Source organism: Hippocampus guttulatus, chromosome 9, assembly GCF_054856545.1.
Source record: "Hippocampus guttulatus isolate MCC_2025c chromosome 9, RoL_Hgut_1.0, whole genome shotgun sequence".
In the NCBI taxonomy this organism is placed as follows: Eukaryota; Metazoa; Chordata; class Actinopteri; order Syngnathiformes; family Syngnathidae; genus Hippocampus; species Hippocampus guttulatus.
Window position 1 is genome coordinate 13,147,182 of NC_141269.1, and position 16,981 is coordinate 13,164,162.

Consider the following 16,981-nt stretch of genomic DNA (forward strand, 5'->3'; position numbering starts at 1 on the left):
TCAAAACAATGTGTCCCCTAGTGGATACTCCACCTTACTTAAGATTTGCACCTTATTAAAAATATTCATTCCGTCTCTTTTTGCATTTTTTTCACTTTTAAATGATCCTGCGGGCCTGATCGAACCTCATTGGGGGACGGTTCCGGCCCACGTGCCATATGTTTGACACCACTGGCCTAAAGGTTTTAAAATGGCATAGGTTTGAGCAATTAATATACTCAGAGGAGATTGACAAAGGCGCAATGGGTTTTTCCAACTTTAAGATTTGGTTGCTATATTAATTCACTTTTCAAACCTTTCTAGCAACTTTTTTTTCCCCTCACAAAGCAACGAGCCACTTTAATTCCTGCTGCGAAACAGAAAATGAGTCGAATCATTTTTGAAATGGCATTGCATACGACAACAAAGGAGCCCTGTGAATGAAAATTGCAGAGTAAATTGTGGTGCACATTGGCAAGGATGTGGTACCCATTTATATGTTACAAAAGATGTTATTTTTTGAACCTGAAGTATTCACTTCCGAGCCATCAATATTTTTCACAGGTTGCATCACCTCACCTGTACAGCTCTTAATAATAGGAGTGTGACATTGCTGAATAATGATTGATTTTGCGATATTATGCTGTTGGGAATCCAAGATGTTAATTTTAAGGATTGTCTTTAATTATATAATCTAAAGAAATTGCTATTTTTTCCAAAAGAAAATGCTTATTTTAACACATCAACTTTTTTAATCTGAAACGAAAAAATAAACTCACATTTCTCTTGATGTTAATGCAAGTTAATACTGAAAAAATATATGTCAAAGCCTCTTTTTTAGTTGTCAGGAGAAGTAAAGAATACCAAATTAAAATTACCAGTTTTTTTTTTTTTTAATTTAAAGGGCATTTCCCCAAGCCGTGAAAGAGCTACACTTTGTATCTGGACCCGGTTATCTTGAAAATACTTTTAATTATTACATTGCTTAGTTATTTTGAATCATAAGTTTGATCAACTTCTTTTGTGAGGTAATTTCTGACAAAGTAATATGATATTTTGCTCTCTGGTAGGACACCACTAAGGACATTGCCTACGTTCATAATACATGACTGGATTTAATTTTTTTTTTTAATGTTGACCATCACAGAATGTTAATTTAACATTTTCGTTGGAAAAAGACATTAAAGAATCAAAGAAATAACACAAACCTGCCGACGTAAGTCTCTGGTCTTCTTGGTCATCTTGTCAATAGCTGAGTTCAGTGGATCACCTTTCTCTTTTCTGCCAGTCTGTGAAGAAAACAAATGAATAAATCATACACCAGCAGCAACGATTAATGCAGTGTTATTGTTTTAAACATCTCAACAGAATATATGCAATGTCTTCAGTGCAGTGCATTTTGAAAATGCACTTTATCAAAGAACTTCGAGTGACTTGTCAGTTCTCCAATGTTACCTAGCAACTGAAACTAACGGACAAATTTCAATTTGTCTGTTGCCAGCTCCCCCGAGGATGAATTCCTCACCATGCCAATTGTTGCTTGTGGCTTAAAGAGGGAGTGTGCAACCACACGTGCATCGGACTCGATTATTTTGTGAATTAATGAGTAGATAATCTGAAGAAATGAATATATCAGGAAATAGGTCAAGGTGATGGATGTATATAAAAATGGCCATCAGATTAATACTATTCTGAATGTGGTCTTTCGAGAGAGAGAATGATTCCCGATTAACAATAACTGTTATCATGAAAATAGTGGCATTGGCATCTCCTCGCTGTGCTCCTTCAAAACCCTTTAAAAAAGTAGTCCCAAATTCCGCAGCACAAACCAACTACATTTTTACTATTATTAGCTTACCATGCCAGTTAAGAATACAGTATACAAATGTTAAAAACATGAGGTCTGGTTAATGATGGGAACTGTTTGAATCTGGAAGTGATTTTTAACAATTCTAATTCATCACTATGAAAATGGAAGCAACGATTTTATTTGCTTTTAAACCCATACAAGCATATGGTTTGTGACAACCGTTCTATTAAGCAATTAACATCGAATTCATGACTTTGTTAATTCAACATTAAAAATGTTCATTGTGTTTGTCGCACATTAAAACGGGTACTGAGATGATCAACAGCTTAAAAAAAAACACTGATCTTCCGACAAAGCAATACCAGCATACAAATTTTTTTTTTGTTGCTAAGCAACAATCCTACAGTTTTGCCCTGCATAGCATGAAGGCAAGCACCAGCTCATAAGCCTTTGCTGGGATGCGTATGCCTCCTAGCAGCGTCCAATGATGAATTAGCTCCAAAAGCATCAAGCGCAACTGCGGTAAAGAAATAATAATTTGGCTCTGACATCATATGTAGGACAGAGTCATTTTGTGCAAATTCATTGCAGGATTAGTGACAAAACCACCAGATGCTATCTTAGATACGCGGCATCTGGATTTATTCTATTATTGCTACATATGTGGGCACTTTGGAATTGTAAAGGAAATGAATTAGGTATTCAGTGTTTCAAACCAATACAAGTAGCCATGTGAATGCATAGTTGAGCTCTTCTATGCCAAAGCAAAGGACAAGACATAATGAGTCATTTTGCTACTGCCTAAAAAGACTAATGTGTCCTTTAGGCACCAGCGGGATGAAGAGGATTAAAGATGCTCAGCATCAGAAAAAATTTAATAAAATAAAATCTGAATAATGAAATACATGGTGTATTCACACAATTCAATGCATAATCAGCAACCTTAATTGAACTGGGGAAACCAGAAAAGCGCCAGTCTATATGGCAATGTTTGCAGCATCAATGCATGCACGGCGAAACAATTATTTTTGCTAAATGTCTCACAACCACGGTTTGCATTTTCTTAAAAGCAGTGAACAATTTCATCTGAGTCAAAGTGATTAACATGTCAAAGTACTGCCTCCCTGTTTTATTAGGACCCTGCTGGCATTCAGAAGGTGTTTGAATTTCTTAGAAATTGCCTCAAGTCTCATTTGACATCTTTGTGATCTTTACAACGCAGCTTTGTTGGAAATGAAATGTTGGAGTTCTCTTGTTTGGGATTTTGAAAAAGACATTAAACAACCAATTAAAAACACCACGCATGAATTTCCACATCACAAATGTTATAAACAAGGCCGATCAAAATGGTGAATCATAGGTTAGCCAATGTGTCACAATAACACTCGGCCTGGCTCAGTCAAAAGGATTCATACACCAGTTTTGGCTGACACGCATATGTGCGTGACAAATAAAGTGGAACAGACAAACACATTCCTGACATTATATTTAGTTATGCGTCTACATTTTTATTTGTGTTGGCATTCCTCCACTGCCATTCAGGTGTCCCCTGTAAGCAATTGTGCTCTGGGGTACCCTGCTAATAAAAACTTGACACGACAGTTGGCTGCTGCTTCAATTGTCTCCCATACAGACATTGATTGAATCCTTTTAGACTGACACACATTGGGATGTTAATGATTGTTATTTTCTTCCCAGTCATCATGCATGCCCAAATGATGTTTCTCAGCATCTATTCCTAACTGCCCTCATTCTTAATGCGAACACCTCACAGTACGTCGTCTCCCATGGAGACCATTCAGGACAGTTCCTAGAAATAGCATGCATGGAAATGGAAGACAGATAATTTACCCGCAAACAGTTGAGACAGACAATAGTAGAGGTGCTCCAATCGATCGGCCATGGATCATGATCGGATGATTTTTTTTTTAAACTATCGGTGATCGCAGGTCAAAGCCTTTCATGGCTGATCCATCGCTCTAAATTTCCATGTAATTGTTTCTTACCAATATGCACTCTAACCATTTAGAGCAGTTACTATTTTATTCCGCACCTCAATCATGCAACATATAGTTCTTTCTATACATCACTTTCAGCAGTAATGCTCAAAGCATTGCAAATTGAAATGAGGGATAAACCTGAATGTCAGTTTTTTTTTTTACACACACAACCTAAAGTCATGGTTTGCTTAAAAAAACACACACACACACACGTACATAACTGTAACATGTGAGATTAGAATATGACACCCATCCAATTACTGATGAACATATTCAAAATGTCATGAATAAATGTATTGCACCACGCAATGCGCGCTGGGAACTGAGTCGCTTGATGCAGTGCGTTTACTGCAACGTACTGGCAAAGTGTCGCCACAAATTTAATTTGCCCACATTTGTCCATATTCCAACAGGAAATGTTTGTGTTGGTGCATCACAATTCATTGAAAGCATCCATGCATGCACCGCTTATTCACATTTGGTTCATAGGCCAACTTGAGCCCAACCAACTGATTTTTGGGTGAAAGGCTGCGGACATCCTGGACAGACATTCACACCCAGGTACAATTAGGAGTCTTTACGGAACCTCAACTGCATTTTCTTGGAAGGTGGGAGAAAGTTGTATTACATAGAAAATGCACACAAGGACAGGGGAAAATGCAAACGCTACAAACGAACCTCATGATTGTCGGGGAGGTGTGGGAACCACAACCTCACTTTGCTGAGTGAAATTAGTGTGTTTAATTCAGCAAAAATGTGAATGTGTGTGTGTGGTTTTTTTTGGTATATTAAAAAACATACCCAACACATGCTACACATTGGAGAGCAAGAATAAGAAGAATGTCCACAAAAGAACATAAATAGTTTTAAAAAAATGGAATGTGAACAATAGTTGTATTTTTTCACTCAATAACAGTCTCCACAACTTCGCACTTACAAATTATTACCATAAAAAAGTGACAAGACAGAGAAACGATAAAACAGAGGACGGGCAGGATAAATCTGGTGGCTCATAGGCAATAACATGGCAAATCAAAGGAATGGGCAGTTAAATCAGAGGCAAAGCAGTAGACAGGTGGGGGAGGACAAGGGGTATTTTGTCTCATTGTCTCCTAAGATCAATGTGTTAAATGATATCAATTCCGGCTTCTTGTCAATTCAATTAGGCAGGAGTGAGAGGTACAATTACCGTCCAATGTGGTTACACTGTCTGCGGAACACTTTAAAAGGAAGCCACGCTGATAACGAGGGGGTGAGGAAGTGTTTGTGTGAGCCTGGGGTGGCGTTTGATAATAGTGCTAACATGTTGGTCAGGTTTACCAGCAGATAGTAGGAAGCTAGATGCTCATTAAGATACGCTGAGCTCCCTGGACTGCAGCGCCATGGATGGCTATGTTTTGACGTGTTCTCATTAAGTGGACATTAAGGAGGCACAGCAGTGGTCCAGGGAGCTTGATTACGCAACACTACCAAAAACAAAATACCTACTTGGGGCTATATTATTGTTTTGGGGGGATTTAATATGTTGAAAAAAAGGACTTCAACACCCCAAAAGTCGCATTCACTTTTAATGGCCCGAAAATAAACACACCACAGATACACCGTTAAAACAAAAATACTCATTAATATTGTCTTTTAATGTACAACGATGATTAGAATGATCAGACACCACAAGTCATGTGCATTAGTTGTGATACTGAATAATTCTTTAAATTGTATGAGTTTATGTGAAAAAAACCCCACTTTTTTTTGGTCCACTAACAGCATACAGTACATTTGTATTGCAGAAGAACTCAACAGATTGAGTGAACTCAGCCCCATGGGTTGCTTATCCAATGATTTGCAGCCATCCCCCCCCCCCCCCCCTCCCTTTCACATGATTGCCCAAAGTATCTATAACGGTGCTACTTGGGACTGGAATACTGCTGTCACTTGGAGTTAATGCAGTCGAGAATGGCATTGCTCGAGGTGGCTCCAGAGTGCCTTCTGGTACTTGCGTATGTTTAATGGCTAATGCCTGTTTGCTTACTCCTCTCATTACACAGCCTCGTGTTTCGACTGTGGGCCTGTCATTGGCTATTAGCATCTTTACAGTCAAGCAGGCTTTGGATGTGAACCAAAGTGGAGCTTATCATCAGACTCATCGCATGTATGAAATGAATAGGTTCCGGTCATGGTAAACAAAAGCTGAAATGCAGTATGAACACAGTAACTGTTTAAAATCAGAAGGCGCAGCCTACGTGGGCGATAGAGGCCTTCTACCGTAGAAAATGCTATTTTTTAAATTATTTATTGGCATGTCAAATTATTTAGTTAGTTACTTTGCATTCGTGACCAGGAAAATAAAAAGTGGTATTTTTTATTTTTTTTTATTTTAAGTTGTAAAATGTTGAGAAGTCTTCGCAAGTGAAATAATCTGCATTAAAGTGCTTCATTATGGTGATTCTAAAATAATGCATGTGTAATATTCATAATATATGTATTTTTATTGTACAGTGCGCACACATACACACCCACGTGCACAGTGAACTACTTATTTACTTTTTGTTGATGTTTGAAATAAAGTTGATGATGACATACCGAAACATTGCCCATTTCATTGTTTTTCAAACTAATGGTGTAAAGTGCTAGTTTAACTTCAACAGGTACGTAGAAGTCCTCACCTCCATTTTATTTTTATTTTCAGCGTGGCCATCAATTGCCATCCTTCTTATGTCATTATGGGATCACTAAGAATCCATTTTGGCCTTTGATGTGAGTGAGAAGCACAGAGTGAAGCATTTCTCTATCACGAGTACATATCTCTTTGCAGTCTTCCTGAGGAAAAAGTCCCTGGACACTCTCTAGAGATGGGATCACTTGCATAACATTTGCTGGAAAATTGTGGAATGGCATGAATGAATGTAAGATGCAGGCTCCACGAAAACAACATCGAGATAACCTAGATAGGGAAGTGTTTAAGTGTGCTGGAATAGAGTCAAGGGTTTTAAGTGTATACGTTCAAAAGAATAAGGAGGAATGGAGGAAATGCCCGGCCGGTTATCAGTGCAAACGCAGAGGATGAATTATGAAAAAAAAAGTCTCGTCCTGCAGCAACAGCAGCATGGCCAGCGAGAGTGTCGCTGCCTACAGTCTCCCTGAACTGAATAGCAAGTAGTTTGCGAGGGAGGGACTGAAAGAAGAGGAGCTGGGGAGAAGATACATGAGGGGCGGAGGGAGGGGGAAGTTGGGTATGGAGTGAAGAGGGTGAGAAAATGAGAGTGGTGTGATATCTGTAAGAGCAAAAGTGTGGTAAAGAGAAAAAGAGTCAATGGGGTGAGAAGAGGGTCTGAGTATCATTGATGTACTTTCGTTAGACTGCAGAAAGGAAGAAAGGCTATTTATCACCCGTACGTTGTCTCGGCTCATGCACGTGCCGTTGGGGGTGGGATGAGTTGCATTTTATTTCCTTTGAAGGAAGTGCTGTTTTAGTTTCAAGTGGAACATCACGGGTGATGGATCCAACAAGGAATCAGTCAATCCAAATTCTGGATCTGTTCTTAATGCCAGGAGACCTATTTCATCACAATTCTGTCTTCCTTCTGTTGCATCATTCCAATCTCGGTGAACAGTGGATCGGAACAAACAAGGGACATGAACTGAGGGATTTCTTTGAGGACAGGCAGGGGCACAAGCAGGTATTCATTGTGAGGTTTTGACTGCAAAGGGTTAGTAACCTTAATAACTGACCTATTGTTGTCTGTTGTCACCATCTCTGCACTCCTCAAATAATATCTGTTCACTGGCTTTTCTGACTCCAAATTTAAAATAGCACAATCAAGATCAAGCAGGAGGGGCGGTGGGAGGGTAGGCACATTTTGTGCCTCATGAATTATTTGTGGTATTCATGAAGCACACAGCCAAGACATGTGAATAGAAAATGTGCAGTGCTGAAATGAACCACCTCATAATATATTGTGCATAAACAATGACAGATTGTGAAGATAAGGGCAAAAACTATGTATACCATGGAACATTCCAAGTCATCAACAGACTCTTCCATAAATATGGGGAATTGCAAATTTGTTCAACTTTTAAAAATGTTTCTGAGCTACATTTGCATCTGCTCCAGAACTACATACCGGGGGAGATATGGAGAGGGATGAGAGACAGATGTACAGTAAGCATACTTTATAAACAAGCCAACTCAATGTGCTTCACACACCCAAATGCACAACACCTAAAAGCATCTACAAACAAACAGCTGAAGCCATGAAAGACTTGAAATTTCCAATGTTCACAAAATAACTCCTTTCCTCCAAGTAGGAAGTGAACCATTTTCAGATTGGTCTACCCAGGTTTCCAACCTGTGCAACAGTATATCATGGTCAGCAGAATCAAATGCTGCACTGAGATCCAATAAGACACGCACTGACACCTCCCCATCAGTGTTCAATCTTACATCATGTAATACTTTATAAGACCTATTTCTGTACTGTGATGAGGTCGGAAACATGATTGAAATTTATCAAAGAGTCCATTTGAGGTGCTGAGTTGATTAAAAAACACTTTTTATAAAATCTGGGCTCATAAGTGGCCGGACGGCAGCTACTTTTAGGGGTTGAGGAAGCTCACCTGAGTGAAGTGTGTGTGTGTATATATAAAATTCCTCATCTCACCCCCCCCTCGGGTGGTGTCTGTCCCTCATTCAGCTCGGGTCCTCTACCAGAGGCCAGGAAGCTTGAGGGTTCTGCGCAGTATCCTTGCTGTTCCCAGCACTGCACATTTCTGGACTGAGATGTCCGATGTTGTTCCCGGGATCTGTTGCAACCACTCATCTAGTTTGGGGGTCACTGCCCCGAGTGCGCCGACCACCACGGGCAGGACTGTCACCTTTACCTTCCAGGCTCTCTCCAGCTCCTCTCTGAGCCCTTGGTATTTCTCGAGTTTCTCGTGTTCCTTCTTTCTGATGTTTCCATCACTTGGGACGGCTACATCCACTACAACGGCTTTCATCCGCCCTTTATCCATGATCACGATATCTGGTTGGTTCGCCATTACCATCTTGTCAGTCTGGATCTGGAAGTCCCACAGGATCTTCGCTCTGTCATTCTCCTCCACCTTCGGAGGTGTTTCCCATTTTGACCTTGGGGTTTCCAGTCCATACTCCGCACAGATGTTTCGGTAGACTATGCCAGCCACCTGGTTATGGCATTCCATGTAGGCTTTCCCTGCCAGCATCTTACACCCTGCAGTTATGTGTTGGATCGTCTCAGGTGCCTCTTTGCACAACCTACACCTTGGGTCTTGTCTGGTGTGGTATATCTGGGCCTCAATGGCTCTGGTGCTCAGGGCCTGCTCCTGAGCAGCCAGGATGAGTGCCTCTGTGCTGTCCTTCAGGCCAGCCCTCTCTAGCCACTGATAGGACTTCTTGAGATCGGCCACTTCAGTTATGGTCCGGTGGTACATCCCGTGTAGGGGCTTGTCCTCCCATGATGGTCCTTCTTCCAGCGCCTCATCTTCTGTTCCCCATTGTCTGAGACATTCTCTGAGTACGTCATCCGTTGGAGCCTTCTCCTTGATGTATTCATGGAGCTTGGATGTTTCATCCTGGACAGTGGCTCTTACACTCACGAGTCCCCGGCCTCCTTCCTTTCGGCTTGTGTACAGTCTCAGGGTGCTGGATTTGGGATGGAACCCTCCAAGCATGGTTAGGAGCTTTCGGGTCTTAACGTCCGTGGTCTGAATCTCTTCCTTTGGCCACCTTATTATTCCTGCAGGGTATCTGATCACTGGCAGGGCATAGCTGTTTATTGCCCGGGTCTTATTCTTGCCATTGAGCTGGCTTCTTAGGACTTGCCTCACTCGCTGGAGGTATTTGGCCATAGCCGCTTTCCTTGTTGCCAGTTCGAGGTTGCCATTGGCTTGTGGTGTACCGAGGTACTTGTAGCTGTCCTCAATGTCTGCTATTGTTCCTTCAGGGAGTGAGAGCCCTTCAGTGCGGACTACCTTTCCTCTCTTAGTCACCATCCGACTACATTTCTTAAGCCCGAATGACATCCCGATGTCGCTGCTGTAGATCCTGGTTGTGTGGATCAGGGAGTCTATGTCCCTTTCGCTCTTAGCATACAGCTTTATGTCATCCATGTAGAGGAGGTGACTGATTGTAGCTCCATTTCTGAGGCAGTATCCATAGCCTGTCTTGGTGATTACTTGGCTTAGGGGGTTCAGTCCTATGCAGAACAGCAGTGGGGAGAGTGCATCACCTTGGTATATGCCACGTTTGATGGACACTTGGGTAAGTGGCTTGCCATTGGCTTCAAGTGTGGTTTTCCACATCCTCATCGAGTTCGCAACGAAGGCTCTTAGGGTCCTGTTCACCTTATACAACTCCAAGCATTCAGTGATCCATGTATGTGGCATCGAGTCATAGGCGCATATATATATATATATATATATATATATATATATATATATATATATATATATATATATATATATATATATATATATATATATATATATATATATATATATGTTTGCTATACTTCAGTGAACACAGAAGCATGCTGACTTCCCATTACTTAAACCCCTTTATTCATTCAAACCAGCAGTACCAGTTAGAGGAGTCAAAATAAATAAATAAATAAAACAACTGGTTCATAAAGCATCTTGAAGCTTCATTTTCCAATCACTAATTTTAGTTGCTGAGCGAAATACTTTTTTTTTTAAATTGCTGTATTAAATTCTGACTTTGTAATTGAGTTATTCCTGAGTGACTTTGAGTGTAGCATCATTTTATGTTTTGCTGATTTGTGCCGATGTTTCACCTGATAGATTGTACTTTTTTACATAAATAGCAAGCAAATACATCGCATTTATCTGTTCAGATGAGTTATGGCGCTTTTGATTTGAGTGACTAGTGAGTTTATCAATCACAGCAAATATAGTGCGTGCATTGTAGAGAATGTTACTAATGATTCAAGAAAAGTGTTGTATACGAAAATGTTAAAATTACCAAAACATTGTAACAGGTCAAAGTGAACAAAGTTTAGGTCTATTCGACTTACGCTCTGCTTTCCTGCATTTTGATTTCAAAGTAATTATGCTCCTAGTGCACATCCGAGGTGTTTTTGGTCAGCAAGTAATTTTAATTGGAGCAACAGGATCAGGACATTTGAAATTTTCCAGGTGAACTTGTCCAGAGGTTCAGTAAAGAAAAAGAAAAGTGAAACAAGATAGAGGACTAAATGAAAGACAATTCCTTCACCATGTGTGTTACTGGCCAACAGGCAAACTATCCCGTGTTAGATGATTGTCATCATTTGTTTACATTCAAAGTTCGGCAGTCAATGGAAGCAACGGCGTACACACTGTGATTGCGGGATTACAATTTCAATATCTCACTGCCCCCATACTGTTCACTGGAGGCTTCAATATTGTTCCTCTTTCTCATCAATGAACAACTTCACAAAGGTTGAATGTGGAACAAGAGAGAAAACAACTCTGGACATTGAAACACAGGAGTCTATGCCAAATGTGTAGGGAGCCGTTTTTGTATATTTAATAAGAACATTTGTATGTATTTAATACTCTAAGTGAAAGCACAATAGAAACGAAGATGCACTGTATTGTATTAATTTGTTTTATTTGTTATTATTATTATTGTTATTATATTGGAATTCATAATTAGTTCTCAAAGTTTTTGTTTAATATTCAGTCTTTTGAACAGAATTTGTTACAGCTGTGGTTGCTGCAATCTCTCAGTAAAGCTGAGTTGAATTGAGTTGAGTAATTTGTCGAGATAAGGCAACCTAGCTTGGTGCTGACGACCTTTCGTGCAGACTTAACGAAGCTCTGCTTTTGTCAAGAAAAAAAAAAGGGTTTTCTTGAAGATTGTAAGGAGCTCACTTTCTGGCGCACAGATATCATCTATTCTATTGTGGAATTGTAGTTTTGGATGTCCTCTGTGCATGAGTTCATAAATTCCAGTTATTCAAACTGTATTGTGAAAGTAATCAACACTGGTACTTCCACTGCATCTGAAATAAATAAATAAATAAATAAAATAAAAATAAAATGTAAAAAATAAAGTGTAGCGTACGAAAGAAAACCCAGACATAAAATACAGACACCTACTTCAGCCCTGATCCCAACATGCCTGATGGTGTCTGCACTCCCTGATCTTAACTGTCAAAACGAGCTCACTGTTTGAGCTCTTAACCAAACTGTGAGAAGTGCACAATTGCAGCGCCACAAGCATGAACCGACTGTCAGGAATACAAGCTATTCACACACAAGAGCTAGACACACTTTGGTTCCATTACATTCTGTATCTCCTACATTTCGCCTCCAAAAAAAGATATAAGGCTAGCATTAAAAAAAGGCCTTCGTACTGTATATCGCCACTGCATATTTCCTTAGATCATTACAGCGTGTAACAGGAAAATGCACATAGATCACAAAGGCTTAGAAGAAAGATGTGTTTCTGTAAACCTGTACAATGACGAGTCAAGTTGCTAGCATTGGTGGGCAATGAGTTGTGGTGGCTCTATTCAGGATAATTAGAGAAATCATCTTCAAGTCAGACTGGCACCAGTCTAAAATCAAACAGCAAATTAAAACACGATGACTCTAGCACAGGGGTGGCCATTACGTCGATCACGATCGACAGGTAGCTCGCGGATTGGTCCCAAGTTGATCGCGAGGGGTGGAGAGGAAAAAAAAAACCCCAACAAATATTTGTGTATCTCTGTGCATGCTAGCAGTATACTTTTTGGGTTAATGCACAGAGCGGTTGCGATATAGCCTTTATTATTATTATTATTATTATTATTATTATTATTATTGTCAGGCAAAGTGCATTTCATGTACAATTCACCGATGGCACTTGCAGATGGGATTTATGGAGGGCCGAAAGAAGCATTTTAAAACTGTACGCGTAACAGGCCGCAAAAGTGAGTCGCATGCCTCCGCGCCAGGCTGTTGCTCATCATGGTATGCGTGTGTATGTGCGTGCGCGTGCGCGGTAACGGGTCGATTGCGGAAGGTTGGTTGATCAAAAAGTAGATCTTCGGTCAAAAAAGTTTTGGGCACCCCTGCTCTAGCACATAGAGTAAACGGTGGTCACCACAGAGACAGACATTGTTTGGGGAACACGGGAACACGCAATTCTCTTACTCTAATGATACAAGGTACGCATTCCTCACATTCTGATTCTGCACAAGCGATGGAATTACTATGGCGGATGTCATCCTTTTATCTCGCCTTTGTCAGTCCACCCACCAAAAAATAAATAAAAAATGGCATCAAGTATGCGCTTACAAAACATGCAATGGCCATGTGGTGAGGCGGATTCAAAGCACAAAACTAATTTACTATTACTAGGACTACTACTTGATGCCTGTTCCTGAGGGTTGATTCAGAAAATCACTCTGAATGCCTTAACATGACTCTGAGAGTGTGTGGATTTGGAGAGGCAGTGTACTCCCTTCGACAGTAATTTCTAAACACACCCGGTGTCATGCACTGTTTGCGCAGTCAAAGTGCCTACAGCGTGCTCTGGTACTCCTTTGTTGGGCCACTCTGAATACGCGAACAGCACATTTGCACATCACTCGAAGGGTCCGAACGGTTTGAGTGAAGCAATGCCCTGAGAGTATTTCTGAATTGACCACTATTCATGTTGATAGCAGTGAACCAGTTCTGCTTGGATTTGAAACTTTTGCTTCTATTTATGGAATGTTTTTTCTTTTTCTTTTTCGTTTAAAACGGCTTCCCTTCACTAGAATCTTGCGTCACATTGTAGACAAAGGTAGAATCTTCATTAGGAGCAGAAGCCGCATGCTAAACTAGTGAAATGTCACACATTAGTTGCCGTGACTATTTCTTCTTTCTCTTGCATTTCCTTGACTTCTACTTTAAATTGCCAATGAAAATATGGATATCTGAGCGTTACTACTTACAAATGCAGTCCGATAAATGGTCATTGTGAGCTTCCTTATTTTCCGGAAAAAAATATGCAGATTATGCCCTTGAAACTATTGGGTGCCATTTACCAAACTATTATGAAACTGCATATGTTGAGCCTTCAGAAAGACACCTGGATCAGTCTACATTTGAATTATTTAACGGTCAAACGAAATAAATATGAACACTGATACGATCACAGACTGACAAAGGCTGGATTTGCCTGCTCAATCACTTATTTATTTGTGTATTACACAAGTGAACATACTGTACTGTACTTAGCAGCTCTTAGCCTATTCAATGAAATGCCTGCTGCAGCTAATTTTCCATTACCTATATAATTTAGTAGGTCTAGATATGCTGTGGTATACAGTATATATATAATAATTGATATATAATATCAAACATGTTTAACATTTGTTTAATTTTATTCTTTTCTCTTACAAGATAAGAAATCATAAGAAACAAGTACTATTTTTCAGGCAGTGAATCCCTCTTTTTTAAAGTTAAGATGATGAAACTATTGCAAGATGTATCATTAGATTTGCTGTGAGAAGCAGGGTGGAGTATGGTTCACACTATGTTCATTAAAGTGTTCCTCATATTGAACAAATCTGTCTCATCGTATCCGACCACAAACCCTGACTTCTAACAATTTACTACAACACTGTTGCATGTACTGCAACTGAAATGGGTTATTTATGATTCGGAAGGGCCTCACACTGTGAGGGAATACGTCAAATGGTGAAACACTCAGCAAAAGAGAAGACGAACATCCACTAGCGCAAGGACAGCTTGTGGATTTTGTTCTCTTGTCAGAGGATTTACCTTCCATTGTCTGTTGCCAGAGACAGCAGTCTGCTATTTAATCAAGGAATGCCGTTTTGAATCCTAGTGGCTTCAGGATGTGATAACAACTGTTTTTCTCTCCTCTTCAGACCGCATGATTATCCACTGCCACATAGGAAAAAAAATCCATGATCTGGACAAGGATCTTGTTATCTGAACATTGTGACATGTATGTAAATATATGTTAACAAACGACTCCAGCTGGATTATCAATTCGAGGCGTGCTGTGCTTTTTCATGACACTTATTACAGCAAACTTTTACCGTTTTCGAGCCCCTATTAAAGAGACATGCATGGAGATGGGGGTCCTGTATCATATACAAAAGCTACTGCAAGGGGGGGGGGGGGCTTTCATTTCATTATGACTCGAAGTGGAGCTCAGGGATGTGTGCCAACTCTGCAGAGTTGTGCTGCTTATCAAAAGCAAACACAAATTTGTGCATGGTGGAATAACGCTGCAGCGTTGCCGAACAGAAGCATTCTATAACACATTGATATAAATAATCAGGAGGCTTGCCAGTACTGCCCAACTGCCTGAACAACTACAGTAGATCTATCTCTTATTCCTGCCTGTTATCATGACCTTGCTCCCATTTTTAAGTAAATATGCCACGTCCTTGCCTTCGCACAGACCATACGATTGTGCCATTCACCTCTCCAGTGGTCGGCTGTTCAACATTTCGCAGCAGGAACGAGTGGTAATGGAGAAATACATCTCAGAGTAATTGGCTCCTGGAATCATTTGACCCTCGACTTCATCTGTAGGGGCAGGGTTCTGTTCTGTGGACAAGAAAGACAAGAGCCTGCATCCAGGTGTAGACGACAGAGGACTTCACAGCCTCACTGTCAGGAACAGGTACCTGATGCCTCTCATTGACTCTGCCATCACCACACTCCATGGTACCACCATATTTACCAAAGTGGACCTGGGTCAGGCTTACCACCAAGCCCATGTTTAAGATGGGTACGAATGGAAGACGGCCTCCAATACTCACCGTGGCGACTATGAATACCTGGTACGTGTATCTGGAAGACATCCTGATATTTTCTATTATATTATCTATTATTTCCCAGTCCCAACAGGAGCATCTTGTGTGGCAAGTTCTTCAGAAGCTTCTTGAGAACACGTTTTGTGTGAAGCCAGGGAAGTGCGAGTGCCATGTCCCCAAAACCACCTTTCTGGAATATGTCATTGACAAAGGGGAGATTCAAATGGACCCAGCTCAAGTGGCTCAAGCCCTACTCCCGTAGGCAGTTGCTGCCCTTTCTTGGCTTCACAAATTTCTACTGGAGGTTCATCAGAAACTACAATAGCAATGCGACCCCTCTCAGTGCCCTCACATCGTCAGTCAACGCTTGTCGTTGCCCTTCATGGACGTGGACACAAGAGCATTCTTTCTGCTTGTGCCTTGTGGCACTCATGGGAGGGGGTGTTGGAGTACTGTTTGGTCTCGAGGGTGTGCACCTTGAGCCTCACCCTTTTTTGTGTGTGTGTGTGTGTGGGGGGGGGTGATCTTGTGGGATTGGGGAGATGAGTGCTGCTAGGGCCAAGTGCAAATGATCTTCACCACACCAATGCAGTACTTAAGTTGGTCACGGTCTCCTCCTCGTTGCCAGATCAGCACACACCATCACAAATTTGTGCATCCAGTCATTTTTCTTGTGTTTCCACCAAGTGGTTTTATGGTTCTAACTTTGCCTTGTTCCCTGCATTCCTGACCTGATTTGTGCCCTGCTTTTTGGCTGCCAGCCCTGTCCCCTGCAACCAATTGGATTCCATTGATTTGGACTACTGCTACCACGACCAATAAAAGAATCACTCTTTCTGACAATCTGTCTCCGTCTTTGCTATTGGGCCTTCCACACACACACACACACACACACACACACACACACACACACACACACACACACACACACACACACACACACACACACACACACACACACACACACACACACACACACACACACACACACGCACACACACACACAAATATCATTTTAACATAATTTTCTTTTTCGTAATTTCACACTTGATGGGTGGGCAGGTATTGCAGAGACTCAAGTCTGCGAACAATTAAAAAGTAAATTTTCCATAATGTCTCATTTAAGAGAACATGCGAACATGAAAAAATATATATATATATAAAATGAGAGTTTCACATCACATCCAACATCACTACATGTGCCTAATTGCCGTTACTTGTCAATGTTAAAAGGGATATGTTTAACAACTTTTTATAATTGTTTAAAAATTAATAGTGTTGTAAGTGTGAAAGTAGCAAGATTTCTGAGGAGTAACTATCATCTGTACACTATCACCGCTTAGATACAGTATTCACATGAACAAAATGTTGATTATGACGGTTCATGGGATTAAACTATGTTTTAA

At 40.6% G+C, this 16,981-nt stretch overlaps 1 protein-coding gene across 2 annotated transcripts in view; it reads right to left on the minus strand.

Moving 5' to 3' along the window:
- ctnna2 (catenin (cadherin-associated protein), alpha 2) overlaps positions 1-16,981 on the minus strand; it is a 238,571-nt gene that overhangs the window by 90,847 nt on the left and 130,743 nt on the right. For both annotated transcript variants that reach the window (XM_086120279.1, XM_086120280.1), the window contains one exon: positions 1,188-1,268. In XM_086120279.1, the coding sequence (XP_085976405.1) occupies positions 1,188-1,268 (81 nt within the window). The remainder of the gene's footprint in view (positions 1-1,187; positions 1,269-16,981) is intronic.